At 37.7% G+C, this 11,582-nt stretch overlaps 3 protein-coding genes across 3 annotated transcripts; all 3 read left to right on the top strand.

Annotated features, from left to right (window-relative positions):
* The first annotated feature begins 884 nt into the window (after positions 1 to 884).
* Positions 885 to 3,303, top strand: LOC146720762 (uncharacterized). The gene has a single exon (XM_085488059.1). The coding sequence runs from the start codon at positions 2,026 to 2,028 to the stop codon at positions 2,950 to 2,952; it is 927 nt and encodes a 308-aa protein (XP_085344185.1). The 5' UTR covers positions 885 to 2,025; the 3' UTR covers positions 2,953 to 3,303.
* On the top strand, positions 3,013 to 5,019 carry LOC146720763 (uncharacterized protein F54H12.2-like). Its single transcript, XM_085488057.1, has 2 exons — positions 3,013 to 3,252; positions 3,913 to 5,019. The coding sequence occupies exons 1-2, from the start codon at positions 3,013 to 3,015 to the stop codon at positions 5,017 to 5,019; spliced, it is 1,347 nt and encodes a 448-aa protein (XP_085344183.1).
* LOC146720764 (uncharacterized) lies at positions 3,959 to 6,585 on the top strand. The gene has a single exon (XM_085488058.1). The coding sequence runs from the start codon at positions 5,235 to 5,237 to the stop codon at positions 6,216 to 6,218; it is 984 nt and encodes a 327-aa protein (XP_085344184.1). The 5' UTR covers positions 3,959 to 5,234; the 3' UTR covers positions 6,219 to 6,585.
* Positions 6,586 to 11,582: the final 4,997 nt, after the last annotated feature.

The following is an 11,582-nucleotide window of genomic DNA, read 5'->3' on the forward strand; positions in this document are numbered from 1 at the left end:
AATTCATCGAATAAAATTACCGAGATATCGAATGTGGAAAATGATACTAATAATTCCGTACGGACTCCGGGAACTCCTTTGTCACGGCTCGATGCAGAGATGTGGCGTATTCTGAATCTCACACCTCAGGTCAGCGAGGACGAAAGATGGAAAATGTATAAGGAGGTACTTCAGCGTTATCTTCAATTTATTCGTGCTGCGAGAAAACGTTTACGCAAAAACGTGCACGCCAGCGATGAACGCGATGGAGAACAGGACGAAGACACGAAAGAGCAAGAGGATGATAACTTCGATGATGACGATGAACTTATGGAAACGCAAACTTTAATTACCAGCGACGGTAACATTAGCGCCGCTAGTAGTAGTAGTTTCAAGAAAAAACGCGCTCAATCAGCGGAAATGATACAAAAAATACTTAATAGTGTTCCGAAAAGTTATCGTAGTAAAGCACGCTTGATAATGAAGCAACTGCTCGATACTCCGTCATCTAAGATTAGCTGGAATAGACAAGGGCTCGTAACCTATAGACGGTGACATTGTGGAGGGTTCGAATATCGCGGAACTTATAAACGATGCGGTACGCGAGAGAAAAACGGTAGAAGCATCCGGAAGAAATCAGTTTGCTCGATTACTACGTGACATAGGTACGTCACCGCGTCTCATAGGAAATCAAAAGTTATTAAAAGTAGGCGCGCGATCTCGCTATATTACTACCGCGTTACCTCGCGGATCCTCCACTCCGATCACACGTTCAAAATCGCACAGTCACAGGTTAGACGAAGCGAGTGAAACCGAAGGAGATACGCAATTTATATCCGCCGACGAAGAAGGTGACGACGACGGTACGACGATAGAACATTACCATATAACATAGTTTCTCCGTCAAAGAGAAGAAGAGGTTTACTCGATTGGATAAATCTCAATTGATGGAATTCGAAAAATTGTATTACGACCCCTCGCATTATGCAGGCTACTCTGCGGTGGACAATTTATCGCGAGCCGTTAAACCGAATTTTACGCGTAACAAAGTCGTCGAGTGGCTTAAATCACAGGATGCATACACGCTGCATCGGCCGGTACGACGAAAATTTCCTCGTTTACATTATAACGTAACAAATATCGATGATTTATGGGAAGCCGATTTAATCGATCTTCGTAATCTCAAGAGCTATAATGACGGCTATTCTTATCTATTAACGGTTATCGATGTGCTTAGTAAATTTGTTTGGGTAGAACCTTTACGTGACAAAACAGCCACCTGCGTAATAAAGGCCTTTCAACAAATATTTTCGAGAAACGAGGGTCGACTACCTGTATACTTACAGACCGACAAAGGCAAAGAATTTATCGCCCGCCCTGTACAAAATTTCTTAAAAGAAAAAGACATCCGTTTTCGCGTAACGCGCAATCCCGTTATTAAAGCGTCTATAGTGGAACGATTTAATAGAACACTCAAAGAGCGGATGTGGCGTTATTTTACGCATAAAAATACACGTCGTTACTTTGATGTTTTACAAGATATTGTTCACGCTTACAATCATACCCGTCATTCCACCATCAAAATGCAACCCGCTGTCGTTACGCGAGAAAATGCTCGTACCGCGTGTGAAAATATGAAACGACGATGGGATAACGATAAAGAAAAGAAAAAGAAGCGTGGGCGTAAACAAAAGGCTAAATATCGCGTGGACGATCTCGTACGCGTCAGTAGAGCAAAAGTAATCTTCGAGAAAGGATACGAAGCGAAGTGGAGCGAGGAGATATTTCGAATTCATCGAGTTCTCGAATGGAGAAAACCCCGCGTATATGAATTAAGCGATTTATCGGGTGAAGTTATAGACGGAATTTTTTACGAACAAGAATTAGCACCGGTTATTAAAGACTTACGCGACGAGGAATTTATCGTCGATCGTGTGATAAAAAGCAGGGGACGCGGTAGCAATAAACAATTATTAGTTAGCTGGCAAGGTTATCCTTCTAAATTTAACTCCTGGATACCCGCTTCGAATTTAACTATTCTTCGAAATGAGGGCGGATCAATTTCTTCTGGTTCTTCCAAGCAATAGCAGCATGCGCTATTTCCCCGACAATAAAACCTCGTCGTTCATTACGGAATTACCTCAATCGCTGCACTTACACGGTGACTGGGAAGTCGCGTTGAGCGAAATCCAATTCCCTAATACCTTTTTTCATGTAAGGCGCGGAGAAAATATACTCAGTTTCGTCGATATCGACTCTCAAGTTAAAGAGAAAAATAAAAAAGATGAGGTGTTAACTTCGAAGGAAGCCTCAATACCGTGCGGCATTTATAATAACATGGAAGAGCTCGTCTCCATGATTAATTCGTCATGCAAAGAAGTCGGTTCCCATTTTCGTTTGAAGCAAGAAAAATTTACAGGCGGTAGTATTTTGTTCTCCCTCGCGTGTCCTGCTGGTTGCAATCTGATTCATTATATGCATTTTTCCGATAGACTTTTGCAAATGATCGGTTTAGCTGATTTTCTTTATAACGCTCCTAAGGGGGAAAGTATCTATTGTTCTATGCTCACGACATCTAAGCTTAATTCCAAAGAAAAATCTACTTCAATTTTTCTTAAACTCGGTTTTCTTGACGAAAATGGAGTACGTGACGAGGGATTCTATGGTTACGAAGCGTGTAGTTTGGCGCGGGGTATTCCCGATAAACTGTTCGTTTATTGTGATATTTGCGAACCTTACATAACAGGAGATGTGCAAACTCCTCTTCTCCGAATAGTGCCTGTCACAGGGGGTGGGCGCGATTACGAATATGGAACGAATCAGGTAAAACATTTCTCACCTCTGCATTATATCCCGCTGCGCCTAACAAATTTCCGACGGATTGAAATCGATATAAAAGACGATACTGGAAACAAAATACCATTTGAATCCGGCACGTTAACGGTGACTTTACATTTCAAACGTATCGATTAGATTTTTAAAAATACTCTGTAAAGATTTTTTTGATAAGAAAGAAGGGATTTGTTCATTAATATGGATTATTATTCGGAGTATTATAACGAATTACAAAACGGTGGAACTCGCGGTGGCGGAATTCCACGAGTTTTTGTCGGTTCACCCTATCAACGAGGTCATGGAATAGGTAGTTTTCTCGGAGGAATGTTCAGACGTGTATTGCCTTATTTAACTAGAGGTCTAGGGGCAGTGGGTAAAGAAGCTTTGCGGGCCGGGGTTAATATAATCGAGGATGTTGAAAATAAAATGCCGTTAAAGGTAGCTGTCAAACATCGTTTTGAACAATCGCGTGACAATCTTAAGAGAAAAGCTAGGGAAAAAATAAGTAGTCTAATGAAGGGTACGGGATATAAATCAGATGAAAAAATTCATGTAGCGCAGTTTCCTTTCGGCAGGCTTAAGACTCACGTCGCTAAATCCTCGGTAACCGTGTCGCGTAAACGGCGTAAGACAAATAAGAAAAAAAGTTTATCGAAAATCAAGTCTCGTGGGAAAAAAAGAACAAATACAAAAAAAACTAAAAATAATACGAGGAAAAATCGCTCGACTGTAAAAAGGCTCAAATCGTCCGCGAAACGGCGTAAAGCTAGTAGCGGTAAAAAGCGCACAGTATACGATATATTTTCATAATCACCATTATTTCTAAATACGCTTGTCCGTGACAATAACGCTGGTAGAGCGGGCGACGATAGAAAAGAATGTCATTTCTTCACACACACTCGAGCGAGTGTTTAAAGAGCGAGCTCGATCTCTTCTCTTTACCGCCCACGCAAACTAGCATCGAAAGTTCGCAATGGATTCATTACAAACCCGTGACCTCGCTTTCGGACGACTCCCCGCTAGAATTCGTCATCCCGGGTCACGGAGAAGAATATTTAGATCTCACACACACGTTACTAAGTCTTCGGGTACGCGTAGAAACCGAGCCGCTACCCGGTCTCGCCGCCGGATCAGGACGTCAACGTGGGCCCCGTAAATCATTTTCTTCATTCCATCTTCAATCAAATCGACGTGTATTTCAATCAAAAGCTCGTGTCGCCTCCAAACAACGCTTATGCGTACCGCGCGTACATCGAAGCATTGTTAAATTATTCATCGCCCGCAAAAACTTCCCATCTAACCTCGTGCTTATGGGATGCGGATACACCCGGACACATGGACGATACGGCAGGAGCGGAAGGCAATACCGCTATAGCGAGACGAGCTCGTTACATACGCGGAGGGCGCGCGCTAGATCTTATAGGTCACCTCCATTGCGACGTTTTCAATCAGGATAAATTCTTAATTAATGGCGTCGAGGTGCGGTTGAGACTCGTGCGTTCGAAAGATACGTTTTGTTTTATAGAAACTAATTGCACGTCGAAAATTCGTATACTCGATGCAAGTCTAATGGTGAGAAGAGCGAAAATAAGCTCCGGAGTATTACTAGCGCATGCTAGAATGCTGAGCAAAGTTACCGCCAAGTATCCGCTTACGAGAGTTGAAATTAAAACATTCACGATTCACAGCGGGGTTGTGGGTGAATCGTTAGATAATGTAATACTGGGACAATTGCCGAAACGAATAATAGTAGGTTTCGTCGATAATAAAGCGTTTAACGGTGACAGAAAATTGAATCCGTTTAATTTCCAAAATTACGGAATAAATTTCTTCTCGCTATACGTCGACGGTACACAAATACCCAGTAGACCGTTACAACCGGTTTTCTCGTCTCGCGAACCGCTTTACATCGAAGCTTATCATACGCTCTTCTCAGGGACGGGTATCCATTTTTTGAACGAGGGAAATTCTATAAGTAGAGATGATTATTCTCGGGGATATACGTTATTCGCTTTTGATCTTACACCCGATCTATCCGCTAATTGCGCCGGTCATTGGAATCTCGTGAAACACGGAAGTCTACGGTTAGAAGCGAGATTCGAGAAGGCGCTCACCGAAACAATTAATTGTATCGTTTACGCCGAATTCGATAATGTCATAGAAATCGATGCATCGCGTCAAGTTATCGTCGATTTTTCCGGTTAGCTTTTAACACTCGTTCACCAACATGTATTCATACACCGTAATGTAATACGCGATTAGAAAATTTTCCCCCTCCTCTTCCTTTGGAAATTTCGATGACACTTTTCACGGAGTGGAAACTATGTAACGCGCTAGAATAAATTCAGTTTTGTACGAGACACAACCAAACGCGCACGTTTCGCTAAGAGCTTGTACCTCATCAACGAAAATCTCACAATATGGACATAGTCGTCGACATACAAGGTTTCCGCGATGAAGCCAATAAATTTATCGCGAAGGAAGTCGCCGTTGTCGCGATCGATACTCCGATTGTCGAGCACTGGATTATGATGCCACCATACGCGTTTGGAAAATTACCCGCAAAAGCAAGACGAGAAAACAATTGGCTCTCACGAAATTATCACGGCATCGAGTGGTTCGACGGCTCAGTTAATCCGAAATATTTTACCTCGTATCTCCGCGAAATTGCAAGACACGCGCGCTGCATTTACGTCAGAGGTAACGAAAAAGCAAACTACTTGAGGAATTTACTTTCCAGAGATATAAATAATTTGGAGGGTACCTCACCAGCATTTAAAAATCTACCGGATGAGGAGGATATCGTACAATATTGCGGTCATCACGGGATTCGAAAATTTGGAACCTTTCATTGCGCGTTATACAATGCTTATAAATTAAAATGCTGGCTAAGTGCGCAAAATAATTGCGAGAACGTTTCGACCTCTACTGAAGCTACTTGTAGTTCTGACGAAAGTTGGGAAATTACTTTCGACGATAGCGACGATAAATACGAAACCGCCGTTTCTTGCGATGTAAATGAGAATATAACTAAAATACAAATAGAGGAAAAAAATCAGCAAAGCAACGAACAGCAGATTGAAAAAGAAGAAGAAGAGAGATTTGTGATTTCTGAATCGTCATCGACGTTGACGGACAAGAACGAAACAATTTCCATCTCGACGCAAACTGACATTGAAAACCTCTCAAAACAACTCAAGATAGAAGAAGACGCATTATCGAAAGAGGTAAAAACCGGTATTGTTCAAATAATACCGTACACTCGTTCGTATTCGGGACAAAAAAAAAATGAACTCTCGCGAAATTCTACAAGCATTGCATCATCTCGATGCCAGACATGTTGGAGTCTATGCAGCCGACAGAGTTCCGAGGGTGTGGACGAGGTCGACGGCTATCGTCGCTAACACCGACAATCACGATCGACCTGGAGAACATTGGATCGCCTTCTACCTCGATGAACACGGTACAGCCACTTATTTCGACAGCTACGGATTGCCCCCCTTGTATCCAGGATTTCTCATCCGACTTCGACGAAACTCCATCATCCATCGTTGGAATATTCAACAATTACAAGGAATTTTTTCTAAGACTTGCGGACAATACTGCTGTGTATTTTTATATTATATGTGCAGCGGTTATAATCTTAATCAGTTTCTCGCTCTTTTTTCCGAAGATTGTGAATATAACGATCGTTTAATCATACACTTATTTCGTAAAATTTTTACTCACAAAAAATAAGCGAATTATAACAATATATAATATGAATTTTAGTATGAATAAATAAATTTTGTTCTGTAAAAATATTTTAAATATAATCCATATTTGTACTTTTAAAACTATTGTTCAATTTTCTTTCACTTCCTCTTTCCAGAAATTTCCTCCACATGCATGTTCCTGTTTACCTTCATTAAGCAGCGAGTTATTTTAAAATAAAATTTTATCTGACATCTTTCTAATCTACGACGATGTATTATTATTTTTTATCGTGACGCGAGTCGGAATGCTCGCCTGTACAAATATTTGCGTGTTCTTTTTTATTACCCTACGCCATTGTCAGCTACTACCTGCCACCGGTCGACCGCACGACGCTTTTCTTGGCCAAAATGTTTTTACCCCACCCCGTCTAATATCGACCATTTGATTCGACGAGCTATCCTTGCCATACGTATACCCGAACTGTTTTTACCCCACCCCCGTCCAATATCGACCATTTGATTCGACGAGCTATCCTTGCCATACGTATACCCGAACCCCCATGCCGTACTCTACGCAACTTTAGCTTAAATACCACATCTAATCCTTAGACTAGTAAGATCTCGTTTAGCTCAACATACTAGGACCCTGCTCGGAAACACGGAGGTCCCGGGTTCAAATCCAGAGAAAATCAGAAAAAATAAAAAATAAAAATTCTCATCCCCACCTTTCGGGGCCAGTCGCCATTTTTTTTTCCCCCAACACCCTTTCCCCCTAACACCCACACTCGGAAAAGCCAGACGCCGGTGGTGGGGGAAAGATAAGATAAGACCCGGCGCCAGACGGGTCGGTGGTGGGGGTTTGTTTTGACGGGCCATACCTGCCATTATACTACTAACGACTATTATATTTTGTGCACTAAGAATAACATATCGCACTTATTTTCTAGAATCAAATTGTAATCAGTTTTACTTATATGTATGTATATTTAATGTGAACTTGCACCTTGAATAAAATATCATAGTTACTTTTCATGGTAATATATTATTACTAAATTTAGATAATATACACTTTACGTATGTTTACTTTAAACTGGCACCTTGAATAACATATCAGTTACTTTTCGTGATAATTTATTATTAGATCGTGTAAATTTTTGAGTACCTTCTTTTGAACATGGCCTGACCTTTTCATTTTTATGATTTTTTTAGGATAATATTGTCGCAAGATTGTTAAAAGTTATTAAATATTGTTATAATTAATGAAAATTTGATAGATCGATTCCGTCATACCGACACCTTGGCATATTTATATATTATATTCATCTGTATCTCTAGCCTAAATGTTAATGTCCGTCATATAATTATATTGTCAATTTATATTTATTACATGTACAATTGTTAGTTCTAAGTGTTTGAAATATATATATATGTCTACTTATGTCAACCTGTGTAAGTCTCTCTGTATACCTCTCTCTCAACCATAGACTAAAAATCATATAGACCCGCGACTCACTGCCGAATTTCGAAGAGATACCTTAAGTCCCGTTTTTATTGATACCGCGGCGCATTTACATGCGCCTGGCGCCCAACTTTATCGTGAGTTACCGAAAGTACCAAAGTACGAGTAGTTCAACTCTTTTGTTACCGATTTTTTAACGTTAACTATTAAAATATTTAAATTAAACGCTCCCCTGTCCGAACTTGGCGTTTCGGAGCAGGAAAAGACGTTGCAAATTTTTGGCGCCCAACGTGGGGCAACGCTAAGAGAGTATTAGGAAGAGAGAGAAAGTATTATACCTGAAAATTTTTTTGTGAGTTCGTTTACCAAAGTTTTTTTTGTGTGTGAGTGAATATTTTATGTTTTTTTTCATTTAAACAATTTTTTTTCGCCTTTTTGTTCTCGTTTCTGTTCTTTTCAGGCCTTCTCCATGATCACTTCCACCATTTCTCCCGATTTTTTCAAGAGAGGGGCAGTTCTCACCGTTGTTTCCGTCGAGTCCCTCTCTCTTTGTGAGGAAGATGCCGTAGCAGGCGTTCTTTTCTTATTTACTACTGCTCGTTTATTCCTCGTACGTCAAGGTTTAGGGGCTTCTTGCTCACTCCCCTTTGAAGGGGTATTTTTCGCAGGTATGGTTCCTGACCAAGCACATCCTCCTTGTCAAATTTTTCCAAGTCTAAGACCGAAAACATATTAAAAGTTGTACAAAACTATTTTTTTCTGGTATTGTTCAAATATTTACTTCTTTAAATTTTTTTCAATATTCAGACTAACACATTAATTATTTCACAGCTTATTACATATCATTATTACATCATGGATTACAAAATTAGACGTTTATTAAAAAAGAACTACAGAAATTTGATGTTCGGGAATAGGCTCTTTAACGACTAATTCGAACGATCAGCCGTAATTCAAGCCAACAATTATAATGTGTTATACTGCGTTTTTTCATATTATAAGTCTATATATTTTACATGTATGATAAGTTCTGTCTTTCCAAATTATTTAATTTATGGATATGTTAGCAAAGCGATATTTGTATTGATAAAGACTGTCGTACAGTCAAAACGTTTACTAATTATCATTTGTATTATTTTTATGACGTAGAATAAATTGTTAACACCTAATTAATTAGCTTGTTAAATCGGCCTTTTAATTTATAACTTATTTTAATTTTACACAGCCGAATTTTATTTTTCATTATATATATTTAATTCACGCTGGCCTTACAATGCGTAGTAATTATACACAATTTAAGTTCCACCAATTTAATTTTAATTTTGTACAACATAATTATGGACAACAAAGTTTCGAAGATTTAAAATCTTGGCTAGATGCTAATTATGAAAAGATAAGAACTGTTTCGAAATTAATATTTTTAAAACAATGTAAGATATTAAGAATTTTACCTAAACATCTATCGGACAAAAACAATATAATGTATTATTATAAATCAAAAAAAAGGTTTGACAGTGTGTTACATAAATTTAGATTTGAAATATTAAACATAGAGACTTGTACAGACAAATAGAGTATTTTAACAAAAACATAATGAAATATTCACAAAGACTAAATAATAATATCCCACCCCATGTATGGCAAGAAATTTATAACTACCACAGCAGATTGTTTAAAAAACAAATTCACAGCTTACATTACACACACAAGAAAAAATTCTGCTGGTTATTACATTTAAAAGAATCCGAATATTATAAAAATATCAAACCCATTGATTTCTCTTGCTCTCTGAATAATATAGTAAACCCGCAAAGCAATAAATCAAGAGACACGGTAGTGTTTCGCGACAAGTCACAAAATCGTAGCAAGGTACTTCCGTGTATCTTTACGCGAGTCGGACTTTTGACAGCATCTTATATTATCAGATCTCATAGAAGGATTGAACTGATCGTATTCTCGATAGACTTAATCGATAGCTTGGGTGGGTTTAAATTGTATTAGAAAACTGTCTTTACTTTTGCTCTACGTATTATATATACAGAGATATTACGATGTAAAATTTGACTTTATAATAAAATTGAAAATTTTGGTCATCGTCGTCGACCTTCTCAATGCGCATGTGTGCGAAAATGTACTGTTCGAGCAGTCAACACTAGATTGTAGTAATGTTGCTCCATGATCCATATGATGTTAGGTTGTGTGTCAGGTTTGATGACATGTAACATGTATGTAGGTTACATTATTCCCTACAATGTCATGTTACATATTAAGTACATATTAGTTGTAATTAAACGACCAAGAGAAAATATAAATTTGGCTAAAAATTCAAAAAAGAATACTTTTTGTAGAGGGAGAGGAGAGAGAGCGAGAGAGAGAGAGAGAGAGAAAGAGAGAAAGAGGTCTAATCCCAGCAAACACAATATATAAATGTTATATACTCAAGCATGTTACATGTAACGTATATGTTAGTTGTAATTTCCCAATTACATATATTACATTGTAGTTATATTGTCATTATATCCCAAGATAGCACTGACTTATCAATACATCAATGTGCTATTTGGTATATAATTACAATATAACTACAATGTAATATATGTTATATTAAAATGTTACATCTATAAGTGGGAAATTACAATTAACATGAATGTTACATGTAACGTACACGTTATATTACCTGTTATATTCCGTTTTATTATAGCAATGTAACAATTATATATCGGTGTTTGCTGGGATTACATTTATTTATATAGCTGCTATATAACATAACTGCTATGTAACTAACGTAAATGTTACATATTAAGTACATATTAACTGTAATTTCCCACTCGTAAAAGTAATATTTTGTAATATAACATATGTTACATTGTAGTTATATTATAATAATTATATTCCAGATAACACAATAACTTATCCAAAGATTATTTTCAATATCCTACAATATCTATCGATGAGTTACAGTGATATATACAGGGATGTAATAACAATACAACTACAATGTGACTTATGTTATAATACAAAAGTTACATGTATGTATAAGTGAAAAATTACAATTAATGTGTACTTTACATGTAACATTGGTCCGTTAGTTTACCGGACACCCTGTATATTCAATTAGCTAATATCGCACATAAATATTTGATAAAAGTAAATGATGTATTTACAATATATAGATTATGCTGGTTTACGTTTCAATTGAAAAATGCTTATCGCTTATTGTCAGATCTATTCAAGTATGCGATATTAATTTTTAGATGTGTGTTACTCTTTGATACGTGCATTATCACAACATGTGCTCACAATTGTAAGCTGGTAGGATAGAAACTCTCTTCTTCTTTTTTTTAAGAAATAACAAATAAAGTTTATTATAAATTGGAACGTATAAAAAAAAGTTAGAAACAATTAGTAAAGAAAAATCACAAAATAGTAATCGGAATTTCTCGTATCCCGTGCCCAGACGCACCAAGCCCAAAATTGGCGCATAAAATATCATTAAGAAATCTTTAAGACAGCTTTAAGAAATCTTATGAGATGATATCCGAAGACATCTTAACATATTTTAAAGATATCTTATGCGTCGATTTTGGATTTGGTGCTGTCTGGGGTGCTTATTC

Source organism: Nylanderia fulva, unplaced genomic scaffold, assembly GCF_048542155.1.
Source record: "Nylanderia fulva isolate GAGA-0341 unplaced genomic scaffold, ASM4854215v1 Scaffold612, whole genome shotgun sequence".
NCBI classification, from domain to species: domain Eukaryota; kingdom Metazoa; phylum Arthropoda; class Insecta; order Hymenoptera; family Formicidae; genus Nylanderia; species Nylanderia fulva.